Source organism: Dryobates pubescens, chromosome 1, assembly GCF_014839835.1.
Source record: "Dryobates pubescens isolate bDryPub1 chromosome 1, bDryPub1.pri, whole genome shotgun sequence".
Lineage (NCBI taxonomy): Eukaryota > Metazoa > Chordata > Aves > Piciformes > Picidae > Dryobates > Dryobates pubescens.
In genome coordinates this window covers 62,528,728-62,547,859 of record NC_071612.1, presented here as the reverse complement: position 1 = coordinate 62,547,859, position 19,132 = coordinate 62,528,728, and the positions used below count along the sequence as shown (strand labels likewise).

The 19,132-nt window shown below is 60.1% G+C and overlaps 4 protein-coding genes across 6 annotated transcripts; 2 read left to right on the top strand and 2 right to left on the bottom strand.

Moving 5' to 3' along the window:
* Nucleotides 1–169: 169 nt before the first annotated feature.
* ACY1 (aminoacylase 1) lies at nt 170–6,042 on the bottom strand. 2 transcript variants are annotated; one of them, XM_054167119.1, is made up of 15 exons: nt 5,904–6,042; nt 4,628–4,760; nt 3,912–3,976; nt 3,340–3,444; nt 3,129–3,223; nt 2,864–2,940; nt 2,506–2,595; nt 2,213–2,269; nt 2,030–2,103; nt 1,870–1,919; nt 1,529–1,673; nt 1,382–1,450; nt 1,210–1,289; nt 872–932; nt 170–731 (listed from the first exon to the last, which is right to left on the bottom strand). In XM_054167119.1, the coding sequence occupies exons 2-15, from the start codon at nt 4,734–4,736 to the stop codon at nt 567–569; spliced, it is 1,242 nt and encodes a 413-aa protein (XP_054023094.1). In that variant the 5' UTR covers nt 4,737–4,760; nt 5,904–6,042; the 3' UTR covers nt 170–566. The 2 variants fall into 2 exon arrangements, with proteins under 2 accessions (XP_054023094.1, XP_009904590.2); XM_009906288.2 differs by lacking the exon at nt 5,904–6,042 and adding an exon at nt 4,869–5,182.
* Nucleotides 6,043–6,235: 193 nt separating this feature from the next.
* LOC104305448 (protein ABHD14A) lies at nt 6,236–8,000 on the bottom strand. Its single transcript, XM_009906298.2, has 4 exons — nt 7,710–8,000; nt 7,457–7,572; nt 6,852–7,087; nt 6,236–6,592 (listed from the first exon to the last, which is right to left on the bottom strand). Exons 1-4 carry the CDS (start codon nt 7,955–7,957, stop codon nt 6,410–6,412), a joined length of 783 nt encoding a protein of 260 aa, XP_009904600.2. The 5' UTR covers nt 7,958–8,000; the 3' UTR covers nt 6,236–6,409.
* Nucleotides 8,001–9,635: 1,635 nt separating this feature from the next.
* On the top strand, nt 9,636–11,136 carry LOC104305439 (putative protein-lysine deacylase ABHD14B). Of its 2 annotated transcripts, none has more exons than XM_054170719.1 (3): nt 9,636–9,992; nt 10,176–10,444; nt 10,756–11,136. In XM_054170719.1, the coding sequence occupies exons 1-3, from the start codon at nt 9,785–9,787 to the stop codon at nt 10,936–10,938; spliced, it is 660 nt and encodes a 219-aa protein (XP_054026694.1). In that variant the 5' UTR covers nt 9,636–9,784; the 3' UTR covers nt 10,939–11,136. The 2 variants fall into 2 exon arrangements, with proteins under 2 accessions (XP_054026694.1, XP_009904591.2); XM_009906289.2 differs by having other exon boundaries at nt 9,638–9,992; nt 10,176–10,417.
* Nucleotides 11,137–12,337: 1,201 nt separating this feature from the next.
* On the top strand, nt 12,338–18,653 carry PCBP4 (poly(rC) binding protein 4). Its single transcript, XM_054167118.1, has 13 exons — nt 12,338–12,527; nt 14,040–14,155; nt 14,477–14,500; nt 14,577–14,609; nt 14,865–14,981; nt 15,062–15,190; nt 15,423–15,551; nt 15,799–15,873; nt 16,031–16,075; nt 16,266–16,341; nt 16,716–16,768; nt 17,201–17,370; nt 17,716–18,653. Exons 2-13 carry the CDS (start codon nt 14,060–14,062, stop codon nt 18,029–18,031), a joined length of 1,263 nt encoding a protein of 420 aa, XP_054023093.1. The 5' UTR covers nt 12,338–12,527; nt 14,040–14,059; the 3' UTR covers nt 18,032–18,653.
* Nucleotides 18,654–19,132: the final 479 nt, after the last annotated feature.

The window sequence follows — 19,132 nt, the reverse complement described above, 5'->3', positions numbered from 1 at the left end:
TAGGCAGGATCCAACCCATAGCACTGTCCTCCAGCTTGACAAACCTGGGGGAGGAAGGAACTCCCCAGCAGATCCTACTAGACCAAGGGAATCCATGGCTCCTGGGCAATTTGAGGCACCACAACAGTGCCACAGACAGACAGACACTCATGCTCCTGGCCATGCTTACCAAGGAGATTTATTGACTTGCATGGAGAGGATGGCCCCAGCAAGCGGGCAGGAAGGCAGGATGAGGGGCAGGCAGGCAGAGTGGGGCACTGGCCAGCCCCTTACCCCACAGCCAGTGCAACCAGAGGTGGCACAGGGACAGGGAGAGGCACTGCTGTCATGGGGGAAAGGCAGGAGGCACAAGACTCTGCTGGCACCCAGGCAAAGGGGACACAACCCCAAAGCAGGTGGTTGGGACCCAGATTTTGAGGGCACAGCCAGGACACAGGCATCACCGCTGAGCACAGCCAGCACGGCACGATGCCCACTCTGTCCCCAGCAGGCTGTCAGGTATTTGCTCTGCCCACTCTCTGCCCCTGCTGCTTGGCACCTGCCCATCCTGCCCCTCACCAGGGCACTCAGCCCTCTGCAGGCAGCGGGGGCACTGATGCCAGGGCAGGCAAGAGGCGGGCATAGATGTCAATGCCCCGCAGGAAGACTTGCTCATTGAGGAACTCGTTGTGGTCATGGAGCAGCACTGGGGTGCAGTTCATGGGTGAGAAGCCGATTGCAGGGTGTCCTGCCTGCAGATAGAAGGGTAGGAGGTGAGGCTGGGGCTGTGATGGGCACCAGGTGCCTCCTTCTGCCTGGGCACAGCTCCTGCTTGGGGCTGCAGGTCTCACTCCAGCTGAGGGACTCAGGGGTGTGCTGGCATCACACTCACCGCTCGGATGTAGCGGCTGTCAGTGGCAGCTGGGAAGATCTCAAGCTTGAGCTGCAGCTTCCTGACAAGCGAGACTTGGCATCAGCATGGGCATGGGGACATCTGGGTCCCCTGTTCCCCTGACACCCCACAGGCAAAGAAACCACACTAGCAAGGTCCCCCAGCTATGCAGGACCCTCCATCCTATCTCTTTTGGAAAGCACAGGGAGCTGCCTTGTCAGCACAGGACACCCCCCCACCCCAAACCCTGCCATGACCCCAGAGACCCCGGGGATCCTCTGGCTCCTACCAGAGGACATCCCCACTAGGGTCCTGCCCTTCCTGGCAACACTACTCACATGTCCCTGCAGACCCCACTGAAGGCTTTCCACCATGGGTCTGACTCCTCAGTGGAGGTGACATGTTGGTCCATGCATTTCTGAGGGAGGGAGAGGGCAGGTGAGGGGCAGGGGAAGGACACACAGCAGGGGGTGACAGGCACAATCCATCCGGGTGGCTGAGGCCTCTCACCTGGTGAAACTCATAGGTGACACCATCCCCGGCACCCCGGCACCATGAAGCCACCTGTTCTTCGAAGGCCTGTGGCAAAGACCACAGGAGGCACATGAGCAGGGTACCCCCCAAGCTGGTCCCCTCCTGGGCGAGGCTGGCACCCACCTTCAGGTCCACAGTGGGTGGGATGCGGATGTCGAAGCCGGCTGCCATCTCGGAGGGCACCACGTTGAAGGAGACGCCCCCCTCCAGCATGGTCATGTTGAGCGAGGTGACATCCCCTAGGGTCAGGCTTGAGTCGGACTTGAGCCTTGAAGGATGCAAGGGAGAGTCAGCCTCCACTACCACCCAGAGACGAATGGAAGCACTCCCCCACCTTGCCACCACCCCCAGATGGAAACTGAGACACAGGGAGGCAGCGCCAGATTAGAACCTGGCTTGGTAACCCAAGGAACCCCTCCATGGACCAAACTGAAGCCACAGCCACCTGGCAGCCCATCTCCTACCTCTGCTTCTCGCTCTCCCTGAAGGCCAGGAAGGAGGTGATGACTTTATGCTGGGGAGGGAAGGGCAGTGAGAGAGGACCAGCCCTTAGGGCAAGTGCCTGGCAGTCCCAGGGCAGGCAGAGGGCAAGTGGGGGTGTGCAGGTTGTACCCCCTTGCTTACCATCTTCTCGGCTGCAGTGTTGCTGATGAAGCGAGATCCATGTCCAGGGCTGCCCACGCACTTCACCTTTATCCCTGTGGCAGTGCGGGGAGATGGCAGCATTGAGCAGAGAGCCTGAGGTAGTACCAGTGCCCCAGGACCTGGTAGAACCAGGGACAGGGTGGTGGGCACACAGTTACTCACACCATGGGCTCTTCTCGCCATAGAAGACACTGAAGGTATCAGACGGGCTGGCCAGGCCTGCAGTGGGCACAGACAGAGTGTCAGTGGAGTACAGGGATGGCACAAAGTGCCCCTGTATGCTCTGCCCTGCTTTGGCAGGATTTCCCCTCCAGGTTGGTCTCCTGGGGGAAGAAGACTCCAAAGGGGTCCCTGGAAACCATGCCAGGTGCTGGTGCCAGGGGAATGATGCCATCAGGCAGAGGGATGCATGCCAAGAGGGGGAACGTCCCCGTGCCAGCCCTGCCACCACTCACCCTCGTCCAAGGCAAAGCCCACGTTGAGCGCTCGGAACTCAGGGCGCTGCACGAACATTTCCATGCCCTTGTGTCCACCAACCTCCTCATCTGTGGGGAAGAACTTGACATGGAGGAAGGAACCAGAGTGTCTCCCAGCTCTTCACCCCCTCAGTCCTCCTTCCATGCCAGCCTGGGTGCCACCACTGCACCCCATGTCCTTGAGCATGGAATCTCCTCCAGCCTCAGTCTAGGGGAGCTCAAAATCCTGAAGAGGATTCCAGAGGGGTGCCAGCTGCCATGCTGCAAAGAACTCCAGACCATCACCCAATTGCCAGCCCCTCCTGTTCCCCCGAGAGACAACACCCTGGGGACTCACCAGGCACAAAGGTCAGGTGGATGGTGCGGGCAAAACGCTTTCCCTCTGCCTTCAGCCGCCGGATGGCCTCAAGGTACCTGGGGAAAGAAGATGATGCCTGAGCATCACAGAAGAGAGGGGCTGGTGTGCTCTGAGCCATGCCAGGGAGGGTCAGATGGTGACATCCTCAGCCCCAGGGACCCTAGAAATGGCAGCATCCCATCCTGCACCAGTCAGAGGCATCCTCATGCTGTGCCCACCCAGTGGGTGCAGTGCCTCCACTCACTGGATGGAGACACACTTCATATCCTGGGCACCCCGAGCGTAGATGTTGCCTTGTGAGTCCTTAACAGCCTCAAAGGGTGGGTAAGTCCAGTGCTCCTGTGGGGAACAGTAGCCATGACATCAGAGAGGCATGGCAGGCACCAGCTCCTGTTTACCTGCCACCCCCAGTCCTCCCCACTGTACTCATCCCACCCCATGCTCTGTCCCAGCACCTCAAAGACAGGCACGACATCAGTGTGGGAGTTGAGAAGGATGGAGCGCAGGCCGGGGTTTGTGCCCTGCCAGGTCAGGATCAGCACCACACGACCCTGGCACACCTGTGGGGCAAAGACAGGGTGTCACTGAGGTCCTGGCTGGGGATAGAGGGAGTGGGACCAGTGGGCTGGCATCAGCCTAGTAAAAGTTTCTTGATGCCAGCTGGCAGGTCACCCATTTCTCTGCTGGAAGAGGGCAGGCAGCAGGAGGGGGCATGCCTGCACAGCCTGGCACTAGCTGGAGGCTGGGTGCAGGTACAATGCCTTTTCCTGGTGTCCAGGAGCCCTCTGGGACAGCCGGTGCCAGAGAGATGTCCTGGCTAATAATAGCACAGGCGGCTGCAGGGGTCAGCAGGGCACGGCCGAACACAGGCTTAAGGAAGTGTTCAAGCCAGAAGGGGATTACAGGCAGAGGGGATCCACTGCTGCCCAGCTCCAGGGTGGTGAGCAGGGGAACAGCCTGATCACGTAAGGACCTGAGCACAGGTGGATGGAAAGACAGACTAGGGGCTGCTCCTCGCCTCGCTCACCTCCACTTTCTGGCAGGCCAGGCCCATGTCGGTGCCAACGTGCTCCAGAAACCGAACAGCTGCATCTGGCAAGCAGGGGGACACCAGAGTTATGGCAGGATCTCTGGATACCCAGAGCTATGTCAGGATCTCTCCCCTCTCATTGCCACCACCCAGCGACTCCAAGGCTCTCAGGGGTTCCCGGGTTAAAGACAGAGGTGAACAGAGAGGGTAAGTGATGGAGGTCCTGGGCACAAGAGGTGTGCAGGAGCAGGGACAGGAGTGGCTTTCCACCATCCCTTTGGAGCAAGGACTAGGAGAACATGAAAAAATAAACATTGAAAAGGTGGGGGGACAATGTTCAGGAGGGACAGTCCTCTATAGGATAAAACAATTTTTAAATCTTGATTTACTTTAGTGAAAGGATGTAAAATGGATGGTCCACAGGGGCTTACCACAGGCATCCATTCCACAGCCAGGGCAGAGTGAAAAAGGGGGAGGGGGGAGGGGGGCTTGAAGCACGGGGCTGGGGGAAGCAAAAGGCAGCTCTGGGTGAACTCAAGACATCCCTGACCCAAGCAGAAGTGCCAGCAGAAACAAAACACAAAGTTGTTTGCTCCTTAATGATCAAAACAGCTCGAGCAGAGGACTTGGGCACCCGAGTCCAAAGACTGGAGCCGCAGAGCCACCTTGCTGGATCCCCACATGGCTGCACATCCCCTCCCGCCCCTCCTCACCATAGTCAGGTTTGGGGTGGACAGTGTCAATCTTCAGGTACTCCCGGAACAGTGTCACTGAGGGATCCTCCGAGGCCCCCGTGCTCTTGCCAGGCTTCCCGGGTGCCATGTCAGGGTCTGGGCCTGCAAAGCTCTGGGGAAGAGCAGCAAGATGGTTAATCACCCACCGGCCCCTCCAAAGTCCGCCAGCAAGCTCGGTCGCCACAGAAACTGAAATGGAATGGGACAAAGGTCTCCTCACACGAGTCTTTGGACGCTGCCACCAGAGGAGAAGTCCCCTCAGCTTAGGTGTGGGGGTAGGATGAGGTGTGTCCCTGACATCATCCTTTCATCATCTCCCCAATGTGCATGTTCCTGCCTCAAATGCAGTGCCGAGGGCAAGCTACAATGCCCAGAAATGAGGCGAGGGGTGAGATCCAGGGAAGGGCTATCTGGAGCCGAGGGGACTAGTAGGGAGGAAAGAGGGACAGCAAAGTGGGGAAGGGGGCTGTGAGGGGAAGAAGGGTGCATGGAGCAGAGGTATACAGCAGTCAGGGTCAGCAAGTGGTTAGAGGTCTGAGGGGATGCTGGTAGAGTACAGGCAAGGAAAGCAGGGTGCTGGTGTAAGGGGTGCAGGGAAGGAAAGGGGGGCAGTGCCTGCTTAGGGGGTGCAGGAGAAATGCAAAGGAAGGCACTAGGGGTACAGGGAAGTGGGTGGTGGAGGGGGACCAGGTGTTTACAGAGGACAGAGGGGCTGGGAGGGGCTCTAGAAGGGTGGCAAGCCTCTGGGTGTTTGAAGGGTGCTGGGTGGCTAAAGGAGCAGGAGGATGGGGCACACGGGGTTGCAGCAGGAGAGGTAAAGGGCAGTAAAGGGTGCAGAGAGACTATGAGTGGGGTGCAGGGATTCTGTGGCTCGGGGTGCAAAGGGGCATACTGGGGTTCTGGGCCACCATGCCTAGAGTTGCAGGGTACTGTAGTTAGGGGTGCAGAGGTACTGTGATTACAGAGGTAGGGAAGGGGGGTGCAGGATACCATGGTTAGGAGTGCAGAGGGGTCCATAGCTCGGGGTGCCGTGTTATTGGGGGCAGAGGGTTGCTGATAGACTGTGGTTAGCAGTGCAGGGAGGTACCGGATCCCAGGATTGCGGGTGCGAGGGGGGGTACGAGGGAGGGTGCAAAGTACCGTGGTTAGGGGTGCGAGTCGGAGCAGAAGGCTAAAGGAGGGGTGCAAGGGGGTAGGGGGTCTGCAGGGTACAGTGGTTAAGGGTGCAAGGAGGTAGGGGGTGGGTGCTGGGTACCGTAGCGAAGGGCGCAGGCTTGGAGTGAGGACGAAGGCACCGGGCGCTGCTAGCCCGCCCCGCCCCGCCGCCCGGACCCCGGCTCGCCGCGGCCCTACCTCCCCGCTGCTGCCGCAGGCGCCTGCCCGCCTCGGCTCGGCTCGGCTCCGCCCCGCAGCCGGCAACGAGCAGGGGAGGAGCTGCGAGCAGGCATGGGGTACGTGGGCGGGAAGCAGGCGGAGAGGCACAGAGCGGGCAGGGACTTGGCGGGGCACCCTCCTGCCCGACACTAGGGCGGAGAGATGGAGCTGGAGCCCGGGGAGCCCCGCGGCGCTTGGGGACAAACGCAGAAACCAGAGCAGCATCAGTTTATTGGCCTCATGACAGACAACACCCTGTCCCACCAGCAAGGGAATCCCTCAGCACTCCATCACTACCCCAAAAGAGAGCAGCACCCCTCACCCCAACCTCCCAGGCGACTGGGAGTGGGTCCCCCATCTTCCTCTCTGCAAGAGACGAGGTGCTGCTCACTCCAGCTGGTGCAGGAAGCCCAGCAAGGCCCGGTGGAAGTCCTGTGGCTTGTCCAGGTAGCAGGCATGGCCAGCGTCAGGCAGCACAGCTACACGGTGCCTGGGGAGGTGCCGGAGGCTCTGCAGGGCCTGAGGACCCAGGCTTGTGTCACGGTCGCCACACAGGATCAAGGTGGGTGTCTTGGTAAGGGGAGAGAAAACCAGATGAGTCATCAAAGGCAGAAACAGCCACCAGGCTTCCCCTGGGCTGTACCTACCTCCATCTATCACCACAGTGGGCTGTAAAGCCAAGGGAAGGGAGGTGCCAGCCATCCCATGAGCTAGGAGTAACACACATTCCCTCTCACCCCAAAAGAAAGGCCATGCACCCTCCAGCCAACTGTCCCACGAGGCTCACCAGCACCCAGGAACCCTCCAGGAGCCCCACAACCCACCTCACCTGGACCTGCTGATACTGCTCAGATGTGTAGTCCTTTGTGCCCACAGGTGCAATAGGCACAAAGCCAGCCAACTGGTCCCCCTGTGCCAAGAGGAAGGGCAGGGCAAAGCGGCCACTCATGGAGGGGCTGACAAGAACAGGTCTGTGCAAATCCAGCTCTTGGAGGATGTGGTCCAGGAAAGCTATCCGGGTCTGTGCTGTGGCCACCATTTCCGCTGCGGGAGAATCCCCGTAGCCTAGCACAGGGCAAAGGGCAGGAGGTAGGGACAGGGCTGGGGGGGATTGTGCAGCCCCTACAATGGTTACTCCCATGAAGGCTCAGCTGGCTTGGCAAAATATGGTCCCTCAATCAACTCCTAGCAGTTGTACAGTCACTGCCATGACCCAGACCGACAGGTCCAACCCCAGCCAAAGGGTGTGGGTGGCCATGGACACCAATGCTGCAGGGCAAAGCTAAATCCCATGCACACTGCCCCAGGAAGCACCAACAGCTGCCTAAAAAGGTACAGAACCCTCCCTAATGAGGTTCAGAGCCCAGCAGTGGCTGAGGTGAGGGACTGAAGGTGTCTCGAGGGATCAACTTAAGCACAGTATTGTGGTCCTACCAGGCAGATCTATGGCGACCGCACGATAGCCTTCTCCAGCAAGCAATGCCAGCGTGCCCAAAGCCTCCCACGTCTTGGAGGTGAACGCTTGGCCATGCAGGAACAGGACATCGGGCCTGCGGTGGGGAAGACAGGCAAGAAGAAGCTCAGAGAAGATGCCTGCAGAAATTTGACAGCCACAAGTGCTGGCGAAGACTGATCCCCAGGGACTGTCCCCTCCCACCCTCCTCTACCATGCAGCAGGCTGACCCACCTCCCGGGCCTGACAGTGCCACTGGCCGGGGACGCTGCGGAAACCTCCCTGTAGAAGATGGGGTGCTCTCCCCCAGCCATTCCCGTTCGTGCCGTGGTGCTGGCTGCCTGCCAGCCCCGCTTCCCCTCCTCAGGGCGGGTGCCTGCCAAGCGCTGCTGGTGCTGGGCGGCCGGGAGCAAGAGGTAGAGGAGGAGGGTGAGGAGCGCCCCGAGGAGCAGGAGCCCTAGGCGGCTTCGGGCCAGTAGCATGTCCACTCCCCTGCAGAAGGAAAATGGCAGCAAGAGGCTGGAAGCCCCAAACCCCACCGCTGCCTGGGGCAAATATTAGGTGCCAGACCACAGTGCTCTCCTCAGCTACGTCCTGGCCCGCGCCCCCGGCCCGGCCTCGGCGTGCCGAGTTGCCGCTGGCTCCGGCTGCCGAGCCGGCCGCCTCTCAGCTGCAGCCGGGACATGCGGCCCCCCTCATTCCCGGCCCCCACGGCACCGCGCCTGCGGTCCCAGGCTCCGCCTAGCGGGAGGCCGCCGCGCTGACGGCCCCTAGGGCTGCCAGCCAGGGGCCTGTCCGGCGCACCGGTCACCCGGTACGGCTCCACTGGGCTGGGCCCAATCCTGGGCAGAAAACGGCCACTGCCGGGAGAGGCGCCCCGACTCTTGGCTGGGTTCAGCGCAGCTCGGCCAAGGCTCGGCAGAGCTCGGGCAGGGCTATCAGCTAGGGCTCGGCAGGACTCAGGGCTCGGCTCGGTAAGAGCTCGGCAGCGCTCGATTCGGCTCGGCTAGGGCTCGACTAGAGCCCCCGCGGGTCTGGGCGGAGCTCGGCTGTCCTCGGCACCGCTCGGCTAGACTCGGGCCCGCTCGACTCAGGGGGCGGGGCCAGTTCCCGCTGCCGCCCCGGGTCCTGTGCTGGTCGAGCCGGGGTGGCTGCTTACTCTGCCCTTTCCTGCCGGCCTTTGGACCGGAGGCGCGACTTCCCCCCAGCCCCGCGGTGCCAACGGGGTGCGGGAGTCGGGCGGCGACCGGCGCAGGGGGCGAAGGAGCAGGTAAGGGCCGCCGGCCCAGCAGGTAAACTGAGGCAGGGCCAGGCCTGTGAGCCCACCTGGGAAGAACGAGCGCCCCCCACGCACCCAGCTGCTCTCTGCTGGTGTCCCCCAAAAAGAGAGCGGTGCCAGTTCACCGCCCACCTGCCTTCCTGCCGGCGTCGGGCCTCAGTGATGGGACACCAGCATCCCACTGACGCCAACATTCCTGGTGTAAATGACTGAGCCAATTAAAGTCAATTGAATATAGTTTTAATTTGAAAAGAGCAATTTTAAAGCAATAAGAGCCATGCAGAACAGCGCTGGGTGCTAAAATGCACAGCAATGATTTTCTAACTACCTTTAAAATATTCTACCCTCAGTACATATGCATATAAAGGTGGGTTGATTTAAATTAGTTTGTCCTTCTGGTGGTCTTTCAATGATGTAATCCTCTAATCAGCACAGCCGGTGGGCTGTGTGCTAAGTCCTTGTGATTGTGTCTTTTTAGTTCTGTTGTTAAAATCAATGCCCTTTCCCAGAGATGGGTTTTCACATAGGTTCTGTTGATTCTCACAAGTCATCCTTTGTGTTCGTGTCTTCTGTAGCAGCTTCTCTTCCTTTCTCATCCTTGAAGAACTTCTCTTCCTTTCTCATCCTTGAAAAACTTATTATTTCATAATACTCCAACTGGTAGCTGTTAATTCCTAACCTTTCACTAGGGCAGTAGTATACATACATTAAGCAAATGAAATTAATAAACAACAGGTTATAATAAAACCTAAAATCTTACTCTGTACTAAAACAAGTCAAATTAATCATAAACAACTGATTAGAATAAGGCCTAAAAAGAATCTCATTCGAGTTACATATGTAAGCACCCAGTGTCTGACCCCTCATCTCATCATTCATGCTCCTGCTTTTGCTTCAATCAAAATCATCTAATTGCCACGAATTATCATTCCATTTATCACAATTCCCGCCAGGCTGCACAGGGCCACCACGCACACCGGGCTCATTTCCGGGTATCAACCTCCTTAACAACTCTCCTGACCCTCCAAGCATGGCTGCACCACAGCTGACCGAGGGCACCGTTACGGTGGAAGGCCAAACCCTCTTCTACCGCCAAGCCCAGCCAGCCCAGCAGGCACCAAAGCTGACAGTGCTGCTGCTGCACGGCATCCGCTTCTCCTCTGAGACCTGGCTGCAGCTACAGACGCTTGCCACACTGGCTGAAAACGGCTACCAAGCTGTGGCTATCGACCTACCGGGTAAGGTGCGGTGGTAAGCACCGCCTTGGAGTCATGTGGGGGCTGGGGGAAGCTGATACAGCTGCTCATGTTCGGGACACAGGGATGGCAATCCCAGCATCCTCATTCTGAGGTGGCAGAGAGCGGAGCAACTTCTGTCTCCTGTGGCAGAGAGCGGGGCAACTTCTGTCTCCTATGGCACAGGTCTGGGACACTCAAAGGATGCCAAGGCCCCAGCACCTGTGGGCCAGCTAGCGCCGGGGTCTTTCCTGAAAGCGGTTTTGGAGGCTCTCAGCCTGGGTCCCGCCGTGGTGATCAGCCCGTCGCTCAGCGGCATGTACTCGCTGCCCTTCCTCTTCCAGCACAACCACCTGCTGAAGGCTTATGTGCCTGTGGCACCCATCTGCACTGAGAAGTTCACAGTGGAGCAGTATGCACAGATCAAAGTACGGCCTGGAGGGAGATCAAGGGAGGTCGGGGAACTAGGAGGGTATGGTGAGGAGGGCACTGTAGCACTGAGGTTGGGCAAGGGAGAGACCAAAGAGGCCAGAAACCACATTGCTACTGGAAAAGGGGAATGTGATGGTGTTGGAATGTAACTGGGCTAGCAGGAGGGAAAGTGGGGGTATAGGGAGACCCAGGAACTGGAGCTTCATTTTGTCCCTGTGGTGGGCAGGAGAGCAGGGCAAGTGTCTCTCCTCCATGTCCTGCTGCCAAGGTGTCCCCTGACAAGAGGAGTGCCTGGGTGCCCATGGCAAACTCAGGGTTCATTCCTTCTCTGCAGACCCCCACACTGATCGTGTATGGGGACCAGGATGTGGAGCTAGGGCAGACCAGCCTGAACAACCTGCAGCACCTCCCTAAGCACCAGGTGCTGGTGCTGAAGGGTGCTGGACATGCCTGCTACCTGGACAAGCCCAACGAGTGGCACCTCAAGCTTCTGGCCTTCCTACAGCAGCTGGAGTGAGCAGGATGAGCTGTGTGCAGGGGCTCACAGGGCACAAGGATCTGGCCAGCTCACCCACTCTGCCTTAACACACACACAGGCTTGTGCCAGTCCTGCTGCTTGCCTGGCTTCCATACTCAACCCTGCCATGCTGTGCCGGGCCCACTGCTGGCCCCACCACCTGCCTTGGGACCAAATAAAACATCAACCTCTGCCACTGCTTTCCTGCCACCTTCACCTCACTTCTTTGCAACCTTCCCTCCTCCTTTCCTGGTCCCCACCTCCTCTGTAGCTACCACACCATGCACATTGGAGTGAAAGCAGGGGAGGTGCAGCCACTGAGGGATGGGACATTTGGGAAGTGTTCCTGTGGGTGGGGAAATGCCATCTGCAAGGCCACTGGAGCCCACCCATTACTAATAGCAGGAACACTGGGAGCCTTGGAGGGTGCTTGGGGAGCCCTGCAGCTGTATTCCAAAACATGTAAGTACCCCAAGATGGTGGCACCCATATCCCCTGCCTGCAGTTCTTCTCTTCATCGTTTTCTTCCTTCTCCCATTCATCCTGGCACACACCCAAGCTCAAGGTAATCCACAGGGAGTCACCAGCCATCAGGCTTCTGCCCACTGCAGCAGCTGCCCAGCACCCCAGAGTGGTGGGGGCAGACTTACTGAATTGGTGGCTGCCATGGGCAGATGGGGCAGGGGGCTGCAGGGAGACCTGACAAGACATCTGGCTGGACAGACGACGGGACAAGCCCCATGCCTGACACCTGCCTTCTTCCCCTTTTGGTCTTGCTGCACTGGGCATTTAGGGGCACAGATGGAGCAGGCAGCGGGGTGCCCCCCTTCCCAAGCTTGCTTGGGCTTTAGCTGCTTACGCCAGGGCCCAGGAGGATTTACTGGGGGGAGGTAAGGGGGGGGGGGGAGGGGCACTTAACTGTGTGCAGAGCGGCTGTGTGGGAGGCATGGGGCAGTGCCAGGGGTGCACGAGCTGATCCCTGCACTGGCAGTGAGGTGGTACCCCTGTAGAGAGCATCTCTTACCACCCCCACCCACACTTCAGGCGCCCTCTTGCAACCCTGGACCCCTAATACAGGGATGTCACCTACTCCCCCCACCCCCCCTACCCCTCCCCATCATTCTGCCCTAGCAGCACCCCTGGGTGCCGGCGAGCCCTGGGCTGCCAGCTGCCCCGTCCCTGCCCGCTCCGGTGTCCTTGAGCCTTCGGGCACTGCCAGCTGATCGGCTTCCAGGAAAAAAAAAAATCACCACGCAATTACAAAGAGGGGTGATGTGTGAGCCAAGGGGGGGGAGGCGGGCAGGGGGGGCCAGGAATGTCCCCAGCGGTGGCAGATGGCCTTACCCAGGGTGCATTGTTCCTTTTAGTGTCTCTTATCCGCTGTAATAGGATCCCGGAGGGAGGGATGTGGGAGAGGGGAAGAGCGAGGGGGGCCCCAGCGTGGACCGGGGTGGGGGCCGAGGCTGCCAGCCTGGCCCTGGCCTGTCAAGCGGCTCATTGTTCCTGCCCCGGGTGTCACTGGGCGCCGCCGGGGACAATGTGGCACTGAGCGGGGTGGCCGGCGGCGGAGGGACGAGGCGCACGGAAAGGTACCCGCCAGGCCCTCTTCTGGGGGGGCCGGGGGGCTTGGGGCGGCCGGGGGGGTGGGGTGGGGGGGTGGGGTGTGAGCAGACAGAGGTTCTCCCAGGGACGGGGTGGGGGCTTCCTTCTGGCTCTTCTCGTCGCCTCCTTTCGCCACCCGAAGGTGCCCCGAAGGAGGGGCGGTGCCCTGCTTTGTGGCTGTTCCGACGCCAGCCGTGGCACGGGGCTGGGGCAGGTGGCCTGTGCCCATCACTGGGGCCTTTGGCGTTCTTGCCAGCCTGGCTTACCTGGGGGAGAACGCGTGGACCCCCACATTGCTGGTGGCTGATGAGGGACACCCGTGGCCCCACAACCTCCCCCCCACCCCACCGCCAGCCTCATCCCTCACGCCCCAGTGGGATCTTTTGTCCCTGTGGCCATTCATCCCCAGGGATCGGGGGACATGAGCAGACTCTGGGGAAGGGGGATACAGGAGAATATATCCCCCCCTCCCCCATTTCTGGCTCCCCTTCATCGGGAATGGGAATATTTTTCCCCAGCCCTTCCTCCTTTCTCCAGCCCCTGGTAACAGCGGGGTGAAGATGAGGTGTCCAAACCACTCCAGGGGTCCACTTGGGGGATACAGAGCCAACCCACCTGCCCCCCACCCCCATTGCCCTGATGCAGGAGATGTGCCATAGCAGTGGCAAGTCTTGCCAGCACCTAAAATAACTGCCTTCCCCCCCCGCCATGCCCTCAGACACAGGTCCCAGCCCCAACACGGGTGCTTTGTTCCAAAGCCGCTTGGCATCGCCCAGCTTGCCGGGAGCCAGTGGTGCCGCAGCCACCCACCCATGCCTGGACACACAGCAATTGTCCTTCTCCAGCCCCGTGCTGGCACAGCAGGGCCCTGACTGCCCCCCAGCCCCCAGCCACAGAGTCTGAGGTGGGGTCCTGGGGTGTTCTGTGAATGGGAGGCATGGTGCAGTGGCGTCGTGCATTGGGCATCACGTCATGGTTCGCATCAGGCTAGCGGTCCCCATCGGGAAGGTTGCTTCATTTTTTCCTGGGGCTTTGTGCAGGGGAGGAGGAGGAGGAAAGCTCACACAGCCTGTAGGGCCATCCAGACCACCTCTGCCCTGCCCCGCTCTGCATATACGACCCCAACAAGCACCTGCAAACAACCCTATTCCACAGCCACCGTCCTCAGTTTTCCCCATCCTCCCATATCCATCCATCTTCTGGCTCTGTGAAGGTGAGGTGCCAGCCCCAGCCAAGGGCCGGGTTGAAGACAGCTGCCTGCAGGCTCAGGCAGACAAATGGCAGTGGATCCCCCTGGGGAGCTTCCAAAACGGCTGCAGAATGTCGGTGGCATACCTCAAGGCCATAGAAGCCTGCCCCACTGGAGGAGGGCACAGTGCTGTCCCTGCTCTGGTTTCCCCACCTCCCAGCCATAGATGATTTTCAGGCTGCAGAGGTAGGAGTGAGGGGCAAAGTTAGTGGGAGGCTTCCCACTTTCTGGAGATCGCTGTGTGCCACAGGTTCAGCTCACCCTCCCGCCATGGCATCGCCGGATGGAGCCAGCGGTGTGGGCGGGAGCCCCGAGGAGGCAGAGCTCAGCATCACCCTGACTCTCCGCATGCTCATGCATGGCAAGGTACAGTGGTGGGGGCTTGGCACTGCGCGGGGAGTCAGCAGTGCCCGGGGTGGGGGCCATGCTGGAGTACCAGATCCTCACCACGCCCTGTTTTCCTCCTCTGCTCCAAATATCTCTGGGAATAGCAGTCCCAGAAGGATTTCTTCACCATCCTAAGCCAGGGAAGGCTCTGTTCCTATGCACCAGTGCCACCAGAAAGCCTCCTAGTGTCCCTGAGGCAGGGCTGGCTCATTGAGCATCCATCGGGATATAGGAAGAGGAGGGATGTGGCAGGCAGGGAGCTACCTGCTAATGGGGCTACCCTCGTTTCTAACTTTGCAGGAGATTGGCAGCATCATTGGCAAGGTAAGATTTGGGGTCCAGGGCACTGCCAGCCTGGGGCTCCCCTGGACCTGACCATCTGCCTTGTTCCTCCCTGCAGAAAGGAGAGACTGTTAAGAGGATACGAGAGCAGGTAAGGTTGTGCTAGGGGGCTGGGGGGCTACCAGATCCTACGGTCCAACCTGCTGGCACTTGGTGGCTCCCATGTGCCAAGCAAGCCCTGGCCATCCTCATCCCCACACGGACCCTTGCACCCCAGGGAAAGCTGCCTGGGGCTGGTGGGAGGGGAAAAGCCCAGGTCTTCAGGTGTTGAGAGCCCTTCCCTTGTGGGGGGAACATGGAGCACAGGGCCTGCAAGGTCCCTGATGGGATGTGGCGCTGCCCCCAGAGCAGTGCACGCATCACCATCTCAGAGGGCTGCTGCCCTGAACGCATCACCACCATCACTGGCTCCACCGATGCCGTCTTCCGTGCTGTCTCCATGATCGCCTTCAAGCTGGAGGAGGTAGGCATCACCCCTGCACCCTGGACAGGGGTCCCCTGAGTGGAGGTCCAGCACCACAATCTCGCCCCCCGAACTTTCAGGACCTGGGACCAGGGAGCGATGGGCCAGCAGCAGGCCGATCCCCGGTGACACTGCGCCTTGTCATCCCAGCCAGCCAGTGCGGCTCGCTCATCGGCAAGGCCGGAGCTAAGATTCGGGAGATCCGGGAGGTGAGCTGGAGGCTGTGGGCTCCCCTTTTCCCCCCGGCTGGGCACGGAGCCCTGGGTGGAGGGACTGCCGTGCTTCTGCTGGAGCTGTGGAAGGTGATGCAGGAGTGGAACATCACCGTGTGGGTCCTGCAAAAGTCTCTGGGGACCCGGGGGGAAACAAGGGAGGTGTGAGCTGCTGAGGCCTGGGGGGGAGGTGGCTGAGGGACCCCAGTATCTCCCTTTGCACCCTCAGAGCACAGGGGCACAGGTGCAGGTGGCCGGTGACCTTCTGCCCAACTCCACCGAACGAGCTGTCACAGTCTCGGGGGTGCCAGACACCATCATCCAGTGCGTGAGACAGATCTGCGCCGTCATCCTGGAGGTACCTGCTCATGCCCAGGCCAAGGGACACCTGCTGCCTTCCTCTGGGCTTTCTGTGCCCATCTGGACCCAGGCACTGAGGTTTCCCTGCATGGAAAGCCCATAAGAGCACCCTGCCTTGGTGGTGCTGGGGGTTGTGCCCAGTTTGTTGGGGGCATGATGGGGTAGAGGGTCTGAGGGCATTCATGGGGGTGCGAGGGCATTCACCTCATCTCTCATCCCCTCCACCTCCTTCCCTCCCTCTCCAGTCGCCTCCGAAGGGGGCCACCATCCCCTACCACCCTGGCCTCTCCCTGGGCACCTTCCTGCTCTCTGCCAACCAGGTAAGGAGGCCGCACCATGGGGTGGTCAGAGGGTCCAGCCTCTGCTGGCAAGGGGTGACTGCAATGGGCTCAGGGTGGCCTCACGGCCCTAGGGGGGTGGCCTGAGGCAGAGGTTCCCACTTGGGCACCCACTGACGCTCCTTTTTTCACCACCCAGGGCTTCTCCATGCAGGGCCAGTACAGTGGGGTCTGTCCGGCAGAGGTGAGTCTGTTCCCATGGCAAACCACACCTTCTCCCACGGGCATGGGGTCTGTGCCTGCTGGGATAGGTGCTGCCAGAGATGCCTGTCCTGGGAGGTGCTGGGTGCCAGAATTCAGCCCTGGAAGAAGACAGGGGACCCTCTGCAATCACCCCTAATACATCCTTCCTCTTCCTCACGCTGCTTGGCCAGATGACGAAGCTGCAGCAGCTGTCAGGGCACACGCTCCCCTTTGCCTCCCTGGGCCACGCACCTTCCATGGTGCCAGGTAAGCATCTCCCATGCACTCCCAGGGCTGGGAATGTGGTGTGCCCCTCTTGATCCACCCAGCCATCTGGCCCTGATGAGGGCGCCCCTGTCCCCTGCATCGCCTTCAGTCCCAGCTCCCCTGACGTGGCCCCCTGCCCCCCAGAGCGACCCTGGGCTTGATTTGCTGGGGTCCCTGCACCTACCAGAGCCCTCCAGAGCTGCAGTGGGGAAGCACAGCACCAAGTTACGACTGGTGCCTATGTCCCATCCTCTCTGCCTCTCCCCAGGAATCTTGCAGGTTTGTCCCCAGGGCCACTGACTATGCCAGCACTGGTCTGAGGTTGGGGCACAGACCAGCACACCCACTGCTAACATCTTTGTCTCTCCCTCCAGGCCTGGACGCCAGCTCCCAGAGCAGCTCCCAGGAGTTCCTGGTGCCCAATGATGTATGTGTGGGTCCCAGGGATGGCAAGAGCTTACCCCTACCCATGTGGTGTCCCATCTCACAGCCACTTTGCAGGGGCCAGCACCCACCTCCCCATACAGGGGAGGCTCTGCCTTGTCTGCCAGAGCTTAGGTACAGGAGGTGCTGCTAGGGCAGAAACAGATGGAAGAAAAGGGGAACTGAGGCATGGAAGGGGAAAGGGCTTGGCCAGCACCAAGAAATAGCACTGGAACATGAGAGCCCAATGATACCAGCCAGGGGAGGCTTGAGTGGGACCAAAATGCAGGGTCTGCCCAAGGAGAGCAGTGCCTCGCTCTTCTGGCATCTGCCTCAGTTTCACCAATCCTCCCAGGCATAGAGGGTGGCCAGGCTGGGTCGCTGGTTGTTCACTGCTCTGCATGGCTCCTTCAGCTGCTCCCTTCTACCCCTCCAGCTCATCGGCTGCATCATTGGCCGGCACGGCAGCAAGATCAGCGAGATCCGGCAGATGTCAGGGGCCCACATCAAGATTGGCAACCAGACCGAGGGCTCTGGTGAGCGGCACATCACCATCACAGGGTCCCCTGTCAGCATCACCCTGGCTCAGTACCTCATCACAGCCTGGTAGGTGGCAACCTGGGAGAGACACACGCTGGCTGCTAGCAAGGGGTAGTACCTTGTCAGCACCCCAGTGCCTCTTTAGAGGGACCTTCCCACCCCAGCATCCTGAGGAATAAGCTGAATGATGTTTTGAGGGCCTGCAATGGTTGGGGCAGGACCTGAGACCCCCATGAGGTTTGAGCCCCAACTTTTTAGCCCTCTGCAGCAGGATGCCCAGGGTGTACCATAGAGACCTGCGGCAGAAGTGATGTGGTGCATGGTTTCTGCACCCTAAGATGGGCAGGCTGGGGTGGGGGACCCACTCTGTCACTGTGGTCTTCACCACCCCATCCTCACTTCTTTCCCCAGCTTAGAGACGGCCAAATCTACCTCCCAGGTGCCACCAGGCCCTGGCTCCATGGACCTCGGCATGGGCTTCTCCCAGCCCCTTGCTCCAGGCTCTGGCACAGCACTGCCCGCCGTAGCCCCAGCCCCCCCCGCCCTGCTGGGCACCCCCTATGCCATCTCCCTCTCCAACTTCATCGGCCTGAAGCCGATGTCCTTCCTGGCACTGTCCCCATCCTCCATGGCGGGTCCCAACGGTGGAACCACCACCTACACGACCAAGATCTCAGCAGCCAATGGCACCAAGAAAGCCGACCGACAGAAGTTCTCACCCTACTGAGCCCCACCAGACAGTGGGTGAGGGAGTCTGGGGTGCCCCCCAGTGCTGGGGACACCTCCCCACTCCCCACCCTGTGCCCCAGCCTCTGCCAGGCGCCCCATGTTCAGGGTGAATCCCTTTGCCCCTCACCCCAGAGAAGAGAAGGCTCTTCCTGGCAGCAATGCCCACTGGAGGAAAGGGCTGCTCTGCTGCCTTCTGCCCATCCTGGCAGTGCTGTGCTCCCCTCCTTGATTTTTCCTGCACAGAGTACTGGTACTGAAGAGGTGGGGGGGGCTGTCCCTGCTGGCCCAGGGTCCCTGCTCTCAGTACCCTATGCTGGGGTGGGACCCTGTGCAGGAAATGGGCTTCCTGACCTTCGCTCTGCCCAACCTGTGATGCCCCCCGCTCACCCTCCAGCTGCACCCAAAAGCTGAGTCCCACTGTATGAGGGTTTGCCTGGCCTATCTGGGAATCCCCCTTCCCCTGGTTCTGGTGGGGGGGCCCTCCCCAGGCCACCTCAGGGCAATTGCCCAGCAACCCCATCCAAGAGCCGGTCCCTGCAGGTTTGGAAAGGCTGTATATATAAGTCTATATTTTTTCCTCCTTTATAACTTATCAATGGTTTAATAAAAAGATAAAATTTACAAGAAAAAAATTTATCCCCCACCTTGAGTATCGACACCATCACACTGGGGGCAGCCCCAACTCCTGGGGACACAAAGTGGTGTCTGGAGGGGCTTCCTTGTGGCCAGAGGGGTGTTGGCCTTCAGCTCCAGTTTCTCTGGGGATCTTCCTGGAGCCTCCTCCATGCCATGAGGCAGTTCTCCAGCCCCTTAGCAATACTGGGGCAGGAGCACCTCCATCCCTGGGACCTTTGTGGGTGGGCTGGGGCTCTGGCACCCCAGCAGGGTCCACTCCCCTTTCTCCCCTTTCTCCCCTTTCTCCCCTTTCTCCCCTTTCTCCCCTTTCTCCCCTTTCTCCCCTTTCTCCCCTTTCTCCCCTTTCTCCCCTTTCTCCCCTTTCTCCCTTTTCTCCCCTTTCTCCCCTTTCTCCCCCCTTTCTCATGCAGCCCCATTCCTCCACCTTTTCCTGCAGGTCCCCAAGCCCTGCAGAAGCAATGAG

Coding starts and splice junctions, on each gene's coding strand:
- ACY1 (XM_054167119.1), bottom strand. CDS start 4,736: ATGGCACCCGGGAAGCCTGGCAAGAGCACGGGGGCCTCGGAGGATCCC. Junction 2,941..3,128: donor ATGAAGTGTGTCTCCATCCA/GTGAGTGGAGGC, acceptor TTCTTTCCCCAG/GTACCTTGAGGCCATCCGGC. Junction 1,920..2,029: donor ACACTGCAGCCGAGAAGATG/GTAAGCAAGGGG, acceptor TTCCCTCCCCAG/CATAAAGTCATCACCTCCTT.
- LOC104305448 (XM_009906298.2), bottom strand. CDS start 7,957: ATGCTACTGGCCCGAAGCCGCCTAGGGCTCCTGCTCCTCGGGGCGCTC. Junction 7,573..7,709: donor GGCACTGTCAGGCCCGGGAG/GTGGGTCAGCCT, acceptor TCCCCACCGCAG/GCCCGATGTCCTGTTCCTGC. Junction 6,593..6,851: donor AGCAGTATCAGCAGGTCCAG/GTGAGGTGGGTT, acceptor CCCCTTACCAAG/ACACCCACCTTGATCCTGTG.
- LOC104305439 (XM_054170719.1), top strand. CDS start 9,785: ATGGCTGCACCACAGCTGACCGAGGGCACCGTTACGGTGGAAGGCCAA. Junction 9,993..10,175: donor TGTGGCTATCGACCTACCGG/GTAAGGTGCGGT, acceptor CCTATGGCACAG/GTCTGGGACACTCAAAGGAT. Junction 10,445..10,755: donor CTGGAGGGAGATCAAGGGAG/GTCGGGGAACTA, acceptor CCTTCTCTGCAG/ACCCCCACACTGATCGTGTA.
- PCBP4 (XM_054167118.1), top strand. CDS start 14,060: ATGGCATCGCCGGATGGAGCCAGCGGTGTGGGCGGGAGCCCCGAGGAG. Junction 14,610..14,864: donor TTAAGAGGATACGAGAGCAG/GTAAGGTTGTGC, acceptor CGCTGCCCCCAG/AGCAGTGCACGCATCACCAT. Junction 17,371..17,715: donor CAGTACCTCATCACAGCCTG/GTAGGTGGCAAC, acceptor TTCTTTCCCCAG/CTTAGAGACGGCCAAATCTA.